Genomic DNA, 15,689 nt, shown 5'->3' with positions numbered 1-15,689 from the left:
AAAGGCAGATCAAGCAAAAAGCAGTAGCAGACACAAACTCCGCGAAGCACTGACCACTCTACCTAAGTAGAAGCCGAAGCACCAAGGGCAGAAGAAAATGCTCCTAAATAGCCCCCACAATTGGAAGCAATAGGAATCAGCTGAGCTGAGTAACTCGGGATAGGCTGGTCATGTGAGCGGGGTGGAGCCATGGTGTAGGAGCCCCAATCCCGGCAGTCGGAGCCGGAGCAAGACCTCCCGTGCTCCCGGGTCCCGCACCCAGAAGAGAAGTTGTACTGGGATGCAGACAAGATGGCCGACACCCCATAACGGAGACCAGGACGCCCCCTCAGACCCGCGCCCCCGGGTAGAGACAGGGCGCGAGGCCGCAAGACTGGCGGGCCAGTCACCAGGACCGATGCTCGACGCTCCCTCCCACGGAGGCGTGGAGTGAGCAGGAAGCAGAGCAGGCGACAAATCCACAGGTGAGGAGCCTGACACTGTAGCAGAGTTTCGTATCATCCGCAAAGAGACAAACCTTACCAGACAGCCCCTCCGCAATATCGTTCACAAAGACTTTAAAAAGAGCCGGCCCTAGGACTGATCCCTGTGGTTCTCCACTGACGACATCCTTTTCTTCACAGCAAGCTCCATTTACCACTACCCTCTGTCTCCTCTCCTCCTACCATTCAACCAATTTTTAACCCAATCAGTTACCGAGGGCACTAAATTTATTTATCAGTCGCCTGTGCAGAACCGTGTCAAAGGCTTTGCTGAAATCCAAGTATACCACATCAAGTGCCCCTCCCACATCCAACTGTTTGGTCACCCATTTCAAGAAGACAGTCAGATTCGTCTGACACGACCTGCCACTAGTGAAGCCATGCTGCCTCAGGTCCCGCATTCCATGTAGTTCAAGAAAGCTCACAATCCTCCTCTTTAGAAGCGTTTCCATTAGCTTACTCACCACCGAGGTCAGACTGATAGGTCTGTAATTCCCAACCTCCTCCTTACTTCCACTCTTGTGCAGAGGAACCACATTTGCCCTTCTCCAGTCCGCCGGGACCACTCCAGTATCTAAGGAAGCATTGAAGAGGTCGGTCAGCGGAGCCGACAGAACTTCTCCAAGTTCCTTAAGCACCCTTGGGTGTATCCCATCAGGCCCCATCACTCTGTCTACTTTTAGTTTGGCGAGATCCTCACGAACACAGTCCTCCCTCCGTAAACGGGTCTTGGTCTACCATACATCCACCGCCTTTAACCTTAGTTTTCTGCAGCCCTACCCCCGGTCTTTCATTTGTGAACACAGAGCTGAAATAATCGTTAAGCAGTTCAACTTTATCCTTATCATCTTCCACATATTTCTCTCCCTCAGCTTTGAGCCTCACAATGCTATTATGGCCCTTCCTCTTGTCACTTATATATCTGAAAAATGTCTTGTCCCCCAATTTTACCGTATTAGATATCTTTTCCTCCATTTGCCGCTTCAATTTCCTGATAGCTTTTCCAGCTTCTCTTCGCTTATTTAGGTATTCTCTCCTGTCCTTATTTTTCTAAGACGTCTTGTAACGTGCAAAGGCTAGCCTTCTTCCCCTTATCTTTTCAGCTTCTACATTCGAGTACCAGAGAGGCCTTTTTTTCCTCTTACTTTTATGTAATTTTCTAACATAAAGGTTAGTTGCCTTTAATATAGCTCCTTTCAGTCTCGTCCATTGCTGTTCTACATCCTTCAGCTGTTCCCATCCCGCTAACTGTTCCTTGAGAAATTTCCCCATCTCAGCAAAGTTAGTTCCTTTGAAATCCAGGACCTGCAATCTTGAATGAGCCCTCTTTTCTGTTTTAATATTGAACCATACCGTACGATGATCACTAGATGCCAAATGGTCTGCCACCTTGACGTCAGAAACGTACTCTCCATTCGTAAGCACCAGGTCCAGAATAGCTCCATCCCGCATCGGTTCCGTCACCCACTGCCGGAACAATTCTTCCTGTAGGGAATCTAAGATCTCTTTGCTTCTAGATGACCCCACAGCCAGGACACCCCAATCAACATCTGGCATATTGAAGTTACCTATCAGTAGTACTTCCCCTTTCCTAGCTATCTTGTGGATGTCTTCAATTAAGTCCCTGTCCATTTTCTCTGACTGTGAGGGTGGTCTGTATATCACTCCGATATAGATACATTTTCCTTTCCCTCTTTCCAGTTTAACCACAGCGTTTCTTCCCTACCCCACATGTCCTGCAGTTCTGTCACTTGGATATCATTCTTAGCATATAATGCCACACCTCCACCCTTTTTTCCTACTCTGACCTTCCTGAATAGATTATAGCCAGGTATAACAACATCACAGTCATGGTTCTCCGTAACCACATCTCCATGACCGCCACTAAATCCAAGTCTGCTTCCATCGTTGTAGCCTCAAGATCCAGAAGTTTGTTTCCCAAACTACGGGCATTGGTATACAAGGCTCTCCAGATTTTACTATTTTTATTCACTTCTATAGAGGCATTAGATGTCCTACCTTCCTTGGGGTTAATTATGGCTTCGTGGCCTTTTATACACATCCCCATCAATTTTAGTCAGCCTGTTGCTGAAGACACTCCTTCCCATCCTTAACAGATGGACACCATCACCACTCAGTACCTCTTGGAAAATCATCCCATGGTCTATGAAACCAAAGCCCTCTCGTCGGCACCAACCACGCAGCCACGCATTTATCTCCAAGATGTGAGCTTTTCTCATTTGACCTTTACCTTCGACAGAGAGGATCGATGAGAACACCGCCTGCGCACCTAGATGCTTCACCCTCTGACCCAAAGCCACAAAGTCTCATATGATACGTTCAGTAGGATACTTAGCTGTATCATTTGTGCCAACATGGATGAGTAGCATAGGAGCGTGGTCCATAGGCTTGATGAGTCTAGGCAATCTTTCCACAATATCGTGAATCTTGGCACCAGGCAGACAGCACACCTCTCTGGACAACATATCTGGCCGGCAGATGGGCGCTTTGGTACCCCTTAGAAGTGAATCTCCAACCACCACTACCTTTTGCTTTCTTTGGGCCAATTTTCTGGCTGTGATGGCAGTTTTGGTCATTGTTTCATCCTGTTTTTTTTAGATGTTTCTAGCTCTTCTACCTCCAGGGCTGTGAACCAGTTCTTTAGCTGAATAGAAGGTGGAGTTGGAGGATTCATCTTGTGGGACTTGGTGACCTGCTTCCAGCTGTGCTCTGTCTGCCCAAGATCTTCTCTCCCTTTGCTGGAAGTCCTCAATGTTTTGACCTGTGTCTCTGGGTCAAATTTCTGGTTGTCCCAGATGTTTCTTAGTCTTACCACTTCTTCTCTTAGTTCTTGTACTTCTTTCACAAGGGACTCAATGTAAGTACATTTATCACATGAAACCAGAATCTTGTCTTGGTCCAAGGGTTTGGTCTTGACAGTGGTAAACGCTGTACTAAAAGCAGTAGCTTTAGGGGTTCTTTGTTTCTTTACCATAGTTCCAAATGTAGCGGCTGTTGTACTTGTGATAATGAAATATGTAGCCTGTCACACAACTAACTGTTATTTTTCCTACTCCTGTTCTATGGGATATAGGGGGTAGGTAGTTAACATGTAATTTTAGAGTGAGAACCGAGAACCTGTTAAGATTTACTGTGTGGGTGGAATTCAATATATGTATCTGAACAATGAGAAAGATAAAATTTTAGTGCTGAAATCAGAGCTCAGGCCAGTCAGGCAAGACAGAAGTCTTTCATAGCCTCGAAGCCACGAGCGTAAGCACGCATTACTCTTCTTGAAGTTCCCCTGTAGGTTCTTCGTAACTTGGCAGAAAAACCAATATGTGTGTACAGCTGTTACACATTTGGAAAAGGTTATTATAGATAGGTCTGGATTTTGGAAAGTTTCCATACTGATAGGTTTTTTTCTTTTGTAAGGGGATGTTTTTTCTGTTAGTTTTCAAGAGAAGGTCTCAGTGCCATCATGTTTAGACAAGTGGCTCAGGTTCACTTAATTTCTTTTTTTCTCTTTCCATCTCTCCTACATGTAGGCTATAAGGGCTCTGTACAAAAAAATGTTTTGTTTGTTTTCATTAGATATATGAAGGTTTTTTTTTTCTTTTTGTATATGTTCTGTACCTTATTGAGCCATGTTCTTTATCCTTTCTATTGAAAATCAAATTAAAAAAAATCTGTGTTACTGCCCACAGAATGCAGTGAGAGGATGTCTTAGCAGGTCTCTTTGTAGTGAGTTTATCTCATCACATCATGCTCGGGACAGGAAACATAGATGCAGACACAACAGAGAACCGTTACTGGGGTAGCCAATTTATAGGAGCCCTCTTTCTATGTAAATACTACTTTGAAAGTTTACCTTACAATCACTAAAATGTGCAGGAAAGAAGACTATTGCAAACATCTGAACATCATACATGGAGAAGTCTTTAAACAGATCCTCAGGCTTTATTTAGGCCAAGATTTAAATGCAGGGCCCAAGCCATATGTGGAAGATAGTCCCTTTGTAGCCTTTTCATTGAGATTGAGAACTGGTTCAATAAGGGGGAGTTTAATGACCTGCCATCCAACCCCACTGGGGACACAATGGTCTTACAATCATGGAAAAGCAGGATTATTTAAGCCATCTGCTAAATGAAAAAATATATAATAAAAAGAAGAAGATGATCCTCAATAGCAGAGGCCTCCTACCTTTCCAGCACTGCCAACATCTTCTGTCAGGTTGAACACAGGTAGAGTGCCTGTGACCACCAATCCCAAGCCCTGGGAGAGAGAGACAAAGAGAAAAAAAAATCAAATGCCAAACAAACTTTACCAGTTTATCTTTATTTTGAATTTACAATACTGTCTTCATAGAAAGACATCAAAGTGGTTTACAAACTAAATCAGTCACACCACAGAACTAATGCTAATTACAGTCTCATACATTGAAGAACTGCTCACAGTCAACAAAGCAGCAAACAGGGAAAAGACATAAGAACATAAGCGTTGCCATACTGGGGCAGACTGAAGATCCATCAAGCCCAGCATCCTGTTTCCAACAGTGGCCAATCTAGGTCACAAGTACCTGGCAAGATCTCAAAACAGTACAATATATTTTATGCTGCTTATCCTAGAAATAAGCAGTGGATTTTCCCCAAGTCCATCTTAATAACGGCTTATGGACTTTTCTTTAAGGAAACTATCCAAACCTTTTTAAAACCCTGCTAAGCTAACTGCTTTTACTACATTCGCTGGCAACAAATTCCAGAGTTTAACTAATATTTTCTACGATTTGTTCTAAATTTACTATTTTGTAGCTTCATTGAATGCCCCCTAGTTCTAGTATTTTTGGAAAGAGTAAGCAGATGCTTCACGTCTACCCTTTCCACTCCACTCATTATTTTATAGAACTCTATCATATCTCCCCTCAGCCGTCTTTCTCCAAGCTGAAGAGTACGAGCCACTTTAGCCTTTCCTCATAGGGAAGTCGTCCCATCCCCTTTATCACTTTCGTCGCCCTTCTCTATACCTTTTCTAATTTCACTACATCCTTTTTGAGATGTGGTAACCAGAATTGTACACAGTATTTTAAGTGCCCCAATGCAGGTGTTGTGAGAGCCTATTGTATAACGGCATCCGGTGTCCAGGTTGTGTTTTAGAAAAGTAGCGAAACCCATTATTAGGCCATCTACAATCTATACCAGCCAGTGCCTAGCTTATGGTATCCTGTAAGTAGAAGCACCATCTATGTCCTTCCCGGAGAAACACGCCTTGAATTTACAGACTATGCCACTTACCTGCACGTTTAGAGCAGTGATTTGCTGCTTTGCTACCACTTACATGCTGAGTGTACACTTACCCATAGAAGTCAGGTATGACGTACATTCATGCGCATAACTGGCATTTAAGTGTGGGTGCCTAATCGTCCCCTACCACTCTTATTTCTTATATGGAGCAGTGCGCCCACGGTGACTCTCTACGGAAAAGCTCCCCGTCACACACACTCTGCTTCTGCAGGTATTTGCCCGTGATTAGGCATTCCTATGCCTTTTATTCAGACTGTTTGGTAATGGAGATGGAATTAGCTAGTGAAGGAACTTACCACAACCAGCCCCTCGACCAAAATATACCCAACTAGTCCCCACAAGCCCAATGAGTCTCCTGCAGGAAACTCTGATTTAATCATAGTACAAAACACACTCACGCCTCCATTCAAGACACAGATCAATATCTCGCAGTAACCCATTTTGCGATCGGTCGCAGAGCCGGCTCCAGTAGTGGTTTTGGGCAAAGCTTCTTCTCCGCTGGTAGGGGAGTCGGGGGAGCCGTCAGGCAGTGGGCGGTGGTGCAGGTGCCATGGCTGTGACCTCCTCCATTGCGGGAGAAGGGCTTTTGCCAGAGTTTATTTTGCTACTCCATCAGGCGTTTTTGTTGAAAAGGGCCTTCCCCCCCCCCCCCCCTCACGTGGCTGCAACAGCTTCGGCCTTTGATTCTCTCAGGGGGTCTGGGGGGTAACCAAGAGATTTTGGGTTTTTCCCCAGAGGATTTCTCCTCCCTTAAAAAGCCTAGGCTTTCTTTGGGGTCTGAGGAGGGGTCCTGCATACGGTTGTCTGCAGCTTCCTCAGTTGGCTACATTCTGTCATGGATTCAATTTCAGAGTCTGATATGCCGGGAACTCCTCAGATGTCGCTGATTGATATTGGGCTGGCGTACTTGGCGAATGCCTTGTATGATTTGGTCCGTGCTTTGGCCAAACTCATGGCCTTGACCGTTTCCTCTTGGTGTCTTCTGTGGCTCCGTCATTGGGCCGCAGATATGGCCTCTAAGCAACGGCTCATTAAATTGTCTTTCCGAGGGAAATTGCTTTTTGGGGAAGATCTAGAAAAGATTGTTAAAGATTTGGGGGATTCCAAATCTCAAGGTCTTCCAGAGGATAGACCCAAGTCTACTTCCAGGCAGGGAGCCTTGAGGCCACGTTTCAGAGAGACGCGACGGTATCGCCCGGGGCGGTCCAACGCAGCCTTTCAGCGTCCTTGTTTTGGGCAGCGTTCTTCCTTTCGCAACGAGAAGCATCTGGCTAGACTCCCCTCTCGTCAGGGATCTCCTTCTCGGGCCTCCCAATGATGGGGCGCAGGGAGCAGATCGGTGGTCGGCTTTTTCTGTTTCTTCCAGAGTGGGCCAGAATTACTTCGGACCAGTGGGTCCTCGATGTGGTGCAAGAAGGTTACAAGCTAGAATTCTTCTCTCCCGTCATAGAGTTTTTTCTGAAGTCCTGCTGTGTAACGCGGGCCAAGAGGACAGCAGTTCTGCAGTGTTTGCGAGACCTGCTAAGGATAGGGGCTATCGTGCATGTTCCTCCTCTCAAAAGGCGCACAGGTTGGTGCTCCATCTTCTTTGTGGTTCTAAAGAAGGGAGGGGCCTTTTGGCCTATTCTCGATCTCAGAAAGGTAAACCAGTTTTTGTGGTTTCGTCACTTCCGCATGGAGACATTAAGGGCAGTTATTACTGCTGTTCAACCAGGCGAGTTTTTGATGGCTCTCAATTTGAGGGAAGCTTACCTGCACATTCCCATTTGGCAGCCCCATCAGAGATTTCTCAGATTTGCGGTGCTGGGTTAGCACTTCCAGTTTCAGGCCCTTCCTTTCAGAATGGCCACTGCCCCACGCACTTTTTCCAAAGTCATGGTGCTGGTGGCGGCGTTCCTTCGGAAGGAGGGGATTCGACGACTGGCTGATTCGGGGCGACGACAGCAGAGGAGAGTCGAGTGGTCACCGACCGAGTGATTGCGGTGTTGCAATCCTTAGGTTGGGTGGTAAATATGGACAAGAGTCGTCTGGTTCCTACTCAGAGTCTGGAGTATCTTGGAGTACAATTTGATACGAAGTGGGGGAAGTTGTTTCTCCACGAGGGGCGAAAGATCAAATTGCTTTGTCAGGTACAGACCTTATTGAGTTGTCGCGCTCCCTGAGTATGGGACTATGTTCAGCTCCTCGGTTCCATGAGGGTGACCTTGGAGGTCATTCCATGGGCAAGGGCTCACATGCGGCCTCTTCGGAATTTCCATTTGAGCAGATGGTTGCTGACTTCTCTGGATTATCAACGACGCCTTCCTTGGTCAAGCTGGGCCAGGGACAGTCTCGCATGGTGGCTCCGGTCAGCCAATTTGCAGAAGGGTGCTTCTCTGGCGTCTCCCAATTGGGTGGTAGTCGTGACGGATGCCAGCCTTGCAGGTTGGGGAGCTCATTGTCTTCATCGAATAGCCCAGGGATCATGGACCCCTCTCGAAGCGACTTGGCCGATAAATCATCTGGAGTTGCGAGCAGTCGTGAATGTGCTGCGGAGTTTTCAGGACCTTCTGCAGGGGCAGGCGGTTCGTGTATTCTCGGACAACACCACGACGGTGGCCTACATCAATCAGCAGGGGGGCAATTCGCAGTCTTCCCTTGGCAGTGGAAATGTCTCGTCTTCTAGTATGGGCGGAAGCGCATGTTCAGAGTCTGTCGGCAGCGCACATTGCGGGCCAAGACAATGTTCAAGCGCATTTTCTCAGCCGGACTCTTTTGGATGCAGCGCAATGGACGCTGTCAGACTCGGCTTTTCGGCTGATCTGTCAACGTTGGGGAAGACCAGTAATGGATCTCATGGCCATGGCTTACAATGCCAAACTTCCCCAGTTCTTCAGCCGCAAATGGCAGCCAGGATCCGCAGGATTAGACGCAGGATCCACAGGATTGGCAGTTCCTTTGTGGCCTCTGATAGGGAGAGAGAGTTCTTTGCCACATAGGGCAGCATCAGGGGCCGGTCGTTCTAATGGCACCAGACTGGCCCCGACGGCCGTAGTATGTGGATCTCATTTGAGCACTCTCAGAGCTACCATTGCGACTTCCGGTGACTCCCAATCTGCTGCATCAAGGGCCAGTTCAGATGGAAAATCCCTCCTGCTTTGGTCTTATGGCCTGGCTATTGAGAGGCGGCAGCTGAGGAAGAAGGGATTTTCACGACCAGTCATTGCCACTCTTTTAGGGGCATGGAAGCAGTCTACTTCAGCAGCGTACGCGCGAGTGTGGAAAGCTTTTTCGGCGTGGTGTGCTTTGCGTGCTGAATTGCCTTTTCGGGCAGACATTCCGGTTATTCTGGAGTTCCTTCAGGATGGTCTTCAAAAGGGATTGGCATATAATTCCCTTCGAGTGCAGGTGGCCGCGCTAGCTTGTTTTAGGGGCAAACTGGACGGTTCCTCTTTAGCAGCTTACTCTGATGTGGTCCGTACCCAGCGTGGCATTTGAATGTGGTACTGCGAGCCCTCCGGGCCCCACCGTTTGAGCCGTTGAATAACATTTCTGAGAAGGATCTAACACTTACAACAGTGTTTTTGGTGGCCATTGCTTCGGCTAGGAGGATTTCTGAAATTCAGGCTCTCTCTTCCAGAGATCCTTTTTTGCAGTTTTCTGAAGCAGGGGTGTTGATCCGGACGGTGCCATGGTTTCAGCTTTCCATTTCAATCAGGCGGTTTATCTTTCCTCTTTTCGAAGAGAGGATTATCCGGGGGAGTTTGCCTCGCTACGTTTCCTGGACGTGCAGAGAGCCTTGTTTCGGTACTTGCAGATCTCTAACGAGTTTTGACGCTCGGATCATCTCTTTGTGCTCTTGTTGGGATCCAAAAGAGGTGAGGCAGCTTCTAAGGCTTCCATTGCTCACTGGACTAGGGACGCCATTGGAGCGGAGTATCTGCTACAAGGGCGGGCGTCTCCAGTGGCCCTGAAGGCGCATTCTACTCGGGCACAGGCGGCTTCTTGGGCGGAGGCAGAGGCCTTATCTCTGGAAGAGATTGTCGGGCGGCTACTTGGGCGTCCCGTCATACTTTTGCAAAGCATTACAGGCTAGACGTGTCTGCTCGGGAGGATGCGAGTTTTGGGACGGAAGTGTTGGCGCGGGGAGCGTCGGCTTCCCATCCTACTTAAGGAATGTTTTGGTACATCCCACTAGTTCCTGGATTCATCTGCTGTAAGTGACAAGGAAGGTAAAATTATGTCTTACCTGATAATTTTCTTTCCTTTAACGCAACAGATGAATCCAGGATCCCTCCCTAGTTCAGCTGACTTTTTTTTTATTTTCCGCACAGTGTGGCTATTTTTTCCTTCCGGGTTCTCTTTTGCAGAGTTCAGACAGATATGTGAACACGGAAAGGATTCCGATTTCTGGATCAAGTTGCAGTTATTTCGAAGTTCTTATTTGGTTCTCTGTTTTTAATAGTGAGGATGGTTTCTGGTTGTTATTGGTTTCATATTTTTGGCCTTGGCAAATGCTTACGAATGACATACTAACTGAGGAAGGAGCTGCCCGTCTGGCATCACTGCCTTTAGTTTGTTTATCTTTATCTCCACCTGCTGGTAGGCGGACTTAACCCACTAGCTCCTGGATTCATCTACTGCATTAAAGGAAAGAAAATTATCAGGTAAGACATAATTTTACCATCTGGACCATCTCAAGAAAAGGACCTCCTTTGATTCACGGCTGAGCAGGAACCTTCTTTACAACAAAAGCTGAAGTTCTGCAAACCTCTGCCTTAACGCTGGTCTTTAACTCAGCAGAAAACTGATCGGCTCACTGAGGTACCCGTTTCATCGATTCAGAATTATTATTTATTATTAGTAGGTGCCTTATTGTTATATCAGATCTTTATATATGAGTTCATTTTGCTCCAATGTTTCAGTATGATAAGATCCCTCTCAGTACCATGTAGATTATTATTATTATTTATTGCACTTGTATCCCACATTTCCCCACCTATTTGCAGGCTCAATGTGGCTTACAAAGACCTGCTATGGCATCGCCATACCAGGGTAAAGAATACAATTGGTGTTACAAAGAAATCAAGTAAAACAAGAGGATCTGGTTAAGCAGTTATAGAACGAGACATTCTGAATAAAGGTGGGTAGGTGTTGTGTTATAATATATAGGGTTGATGTTTTCAATTAATGTGTATGTGTAACCCTGGTCTCACTACACTCACAATCTAGTATGTGTATGTGTGTTTTAGTTTGTGTGTGATAGTTTTTAAGATACTGGTGGCAGTTACAGGTGAGCAACTTAACTCTGAAAACAAAAAAGATTGGCAGCCAAACTGGCTGCACTATTCCCCTTCCTCCTGCTATGCAGAATTTAGCAGCTCTGGGCCTTTGGTTCAAAAAGTTGCCAGGAGCAGATAGAAGTGAGCTAAGGAGGAGGTGAAACCTCATAGCTAAAGTCAAGTTGATGAGGCAGGAAAGCTTGTGAAACTGATAAGGTCAAATCCTGTTCTCTCACTGACTCTCCTTGCGACCTTGGGTCATGCCCTTTCTCTTCCTGTGCCTCAGTTCTACTCCCAGTTTGACCTTGCATCAGGTCCCAGTTCTAATTCTGAATCTGCTACTCATCTCTTGACATTAGGTCAGTCATTAATCTCACTTAAACCGTAATGCAAAATACTATTAATGTTCTTTCTTTCCTTAGAAAGGTGTCATACAGATCCAAGTCACCAAAATTTGATGTCAAACTGGAAACTTATAGGGCTAAGCTCATCTTTATATGCCCTACCCCACCCCACCAGGTAGGGGACCTATCAGTTCTTTATCCTTGTCCTCCTGGAGAGGTAAAGAGAAATAAAGCACACACATAAAATATATAGATATGAATAAAAGCAAAGGCCAATGAGGAGCAAATTCACGGGTCTCCTGAACCACGGAGATTCTACAGGACTGGCTCAGAGATACACTTCAGCCCTCTTCTTTTTATTGGTAAGCAATCAAAGCTACATCATCATTAGTTTCAGAAACCAAACACGTTATCAGCATCATATGGAAAACATAACTCAAATCATTACCTTTCTTATAAAAGTTATAAAAGCAGAATCATGGAAAATTATTGCAATATCAGAATGTTAGCAGTTGTCCATCCAGCATATTAGTAACAAATCTGACCACCACCCATATTTATCTTTCCAATTCATGTGTCAAATATCTGGCCAGACAACAGATCTTTGGTCACTTAATGCTGACAAAGCTATGATTTTCCAAAAGCAAGCTATAATTCATGGACATGGCCTAGTTCCGTGTTCTTTATCATTCTGCTAGCCTCAGCTGTTGATTTAAAAATATGTGTTATGTCTAGCATCTATTTCAAGTTATTGCAACATTAGCTCAATTCCCAGTAAATTATTATTTTAGTTGCTGTAAGCAGAATCATCTCGCTGCAAGCTTTTTGTCTCCCATGATTTAATTGTTACATTGAATTCCTGGGCAGCTCCTCATAATTATTTTCAACCCGGACCCGGGGGTCTCTATTCTCAGACAGATTTTCCAGACCATCAAAACTTTCTGCTCCTGAGTTGGCTGAATTCACGATGCTGTGGGAATAAGCTATAAATCAAATTGAGATGCTGTTTGGATAAAAAGCATTGTATATGCTGAAATTACTAAATAATTAATATATTATACTTCATACAAATAACCACTAGGTGGCAGCTTAAGCCTTGGATAAGGCAGTAGGTGGAGAAGCAGGTGAAGGTGAACTGCATTAGGAGAAGCAGAATAAAATGTATCAGCTTCTCAGTCTGCCCTTTCAATTTATTTATTTCGTTTTTTGACTTTGGGCTTCTCACATTAGTGAAAGCAGGACTGGGGTCCAGTGTTATGGTTCATTCACAGCAACCTGGGCATTTTCTCACCTGTTTTATATATTCCCCTCCCCAGGTTAAAGTCAAAGGCGTAGCTAGGTTTTGACGTCTGGGGGAGCAGACTTTTGTAAAATAGGCGCCAGAAGGGTAGGCCAGCCATAGCATCCCACAGCAGAGAAAGAGAAACTAGACATTCATAGAACAGTCAAGGCACTGTTAATGCGCCCCAAGCCTAGGGGACACTGGTGGCTGCTTTAGAGTCTCATTGGGATTAGCACATTTTCCAAGGGGAATGTACCTAGGCTCTGACTCTCCTATAAAGCTAACAACCAAATAGGAACTTCTCTGACGTTTTCCAATGTACTGCCAAGTGGCAGGCCAAGTGCAAACACAAATACAAACATAGACGGAAGAAATATTTTTTACACTTGCAGCCTATATTAGCATGGCAAGACGTTGGAATTTGTGTACTGCGAAGTGGAATTTCATACAATAGGCTGCAGTTAGAAAAATATTGAGGTCGATTTAGTGGCAGTGCTAGTATAGTACTGAATCTGAATTTACAGAAATACAGGTTAATAAATACAAAAGGCACAGAAAGCAATGCATGCTGCTGGTCCACAACACACTTCCTTGGTTAAGAACGATTGGTCTAGGCACATGCAGAAACACACCTGGTAAAAAATAGGGAGACCACAAAAAAACATTCATAAAAACTGAAATGGTGACCCCCCAATCCCCTCTATCCAAGAAAGCTAGGCTCTATAAGCAGTGCAATATCAGTACACAAGAAACAGAAACCTATACTCCTATACTCTACAAAATACTCTGGCTATAGGGACTCCTCCTCACCCCCTGTATTCGTGCAGAGATGTTTTCACCTAGTAAAGGGCAGTGCTTTTTTTGTAGAAAAAAAGGTGCCGGTACTCACTGTGGGCGGAGTCACCACATATGACTCCACCCATATTATAGCCACACCCCTTATACCAGCCATGGCACATATAAACAGACATCATTGAAAATATTATACTAGTAGTAGTACAGGAGAAAAAAAATCACGTGATTTTTGTTCATTATAAATAATTTCTGTAAGCTGTCACAGCTCCAGTATACCCAGTGCAAAATAAGCCAGCAGATGTAAATTCTCAGATTGGACATATTCCAGACACTAAAATGAAAATAAAATGATTATTTTCTACCTTTGTTGTCTGGTGACTTTCTTTTTCTGATCATGCTGGCCCAGTATCTGATTCTGCTGCTATCTGTCCTCTTAACTCTGTTTCCAGGGCTTCCTTTCCATTTATTTCTTTACTTTCCTCCTTTCTTCTTCATTTCTTGCTCTATATCCATAAGTAAAAGCTAGGTCCTCCGCAGACTTGACTGCCAGTGGATCCAGCTTCTGCCTATTTTCTCCATCCATGTGCAGTTTTTCTCCTCTTCCTTTTCCCTCATCTCATCTCCTTCCTCTCTCTTCCCTCCCCTCCATCCATGCCCAGCATTTCTTCTCTCTCCTCCATCCACCCATGTCTAGCAGCCCTCCTCTCCCCTGCCCTCCCCTCCATCCACCCATGTACAGCAACCCTCCTCTATCCCCTGCCCTCCATCCACCCATGTCCAGCATTTCTTCTCTCTCCCTTTCCTCTCCTCCATCCACCCATGTCCAGCAACCCTCCTCTCCCCCCTGCCCTTCCCTCCATCCACCTATGTCCAGAAACCCCCTCCCCTTCATCCACCCATGCCCAGCGACCCTCCTGTCCTCCCTGCCCTCCCCTGCCATCCACCTATGTCCAGAAACCCCTCCCCTCCATCCACCCATGTCCAGCGACCCTCCTGTCCCCCCTGCGCTCCATCTATGTCCAGAAACCCCCCTCCCCTCCATCCACCCATGTCCAGCGACCCTCCTGTCCCCCCTGCCCTCCCCTGCCATCAAGCTATGTCCAGAAACCCCCTCCCCTGCCATCCACCCATGTCCAGTGACCCTCCTGTCCCCCCTGCCCTCCCCTGCCATCCACCTATGTCCAGAAACCCCCCTCCCCTGCCATCCACCCATGTCCAGCGACCCTCCTGTCCTCCCTGCCATCCACCTATGTCCAGAAACCCCCTCCCCTCCACCCACCCATGTCCAGTGACCCTCCTGTCCCCCCTGCCCTCCCCTGCCATCCACCTATGTCCAGAAACCCCCCTCCCCTGCCATCCACCCATGTCCAGCGACCCTCCTGTCCTCCCTGCCATCCACCTATGTCCAGAAACCCCCTCCCCTCCACCCACCCATGTCCAGTGACCCTCCTGTCCTCCCTGCCATACACCTATGTCCAGAAACACCCCTCCCCTGCCATCCACCCATATCCAGCGACCCTTCTGTCCCCCCCTGCCCTCCACCCATGTCCAGCGACCCTTCTGTCCCCCCCTGCCCTCCACCCAGGTCCAGCGACTCTCCTCGTTCCCCTACTCCCCCTCCCTCCAGCCACCTGAGCCCTCCTTCCCTGAACCAGTCTCCACCTGCCGCCAGACGACCCTCTTCTGCCACCCGACCCGGCCGGCACCTGACCCAGCATTAAAAAAAAAAAACTACGAAGCGGCGCGGTGCGTCTGAGTAAAAGAAGAAAAATTGCTTCGTCGGCCAGCCTTCCCTCACTGTGTCCCGCCCTCTGATGTAACTTCCGCAAGGGTGGGACACAGTGAAGGAAGGCCGGCCGACAAAGCGATTTTTCTTCTTTTACTCAGACGCGAGGCACCGCACTGCCGCTTGTAGATTTTTTTAAAATGCTGGGTCAGATGCCGGCCGGGTCGGGTGGCAGAAGGGTCATCTGGCAGCGTGGAGGGACTCCAGGCTAGCTCGGGGGAGGGAGGGAAGGAGGAGAGCCGGCTCCAGCACAACTTCGGACCTAAAAAAAAGGTGCCGGTACGCCGTACCATCGCTTACCGGCACAAAAAAAGCACTGGTAAAGGGTCACCAAAACAAGACATCAGATGCAGATGTGAGTCCATGTGCCCCAATGAAAGAAGAATTTAATTTTACTTCCATTTAATTTCAGCATATTTCATCATTATAACATCAGGCT

The 15,689-nt window shown here is 46.7% G+C and overlaps 1 protein-coding gene across 1 annotated transcript in view; it reads right to left on the bottom strand.

The window, feature by feature from the left end:
- Positions 1 to 15,689, bottom strand: part of CACNA2D2 (calcium voltage-gated channel auxiliary subunit alpha2delta 2) — a 1,426,314-nt gene that overhangs the window by 166,087 nt on the left and 1,244,538 nt on the right. Inside the window, exon 15 of the mRNA XM_030206789.1 lies at positions 4,686 to 4,757. Coding sequence (XP_030062649.1) covers positions 4,686 to 4,757 — 72 coding nt within the window. The remainder of the gene's footprint in view (positions 1 to 4,685; positions 4,758 to 15,689) is intronic.

This window comes from Microcaecilia unicolor, chromosome 6, assembly GCF_901765095.1.
Source record: "Microcaecilia unicolor chromosome 6, aMicUni1.1, whole genome shotgun sequence".
NCBI classification, from domain to species: Eukaryota; Metazoa; Chordata; class Amphibia; order Gymnophiona; family Siphonopidae; genus Microcaecilia; species Microcaecilia unicolor.
This window is presented reverse-complemented; position numbering and strand designations above follow the sequence as displayed.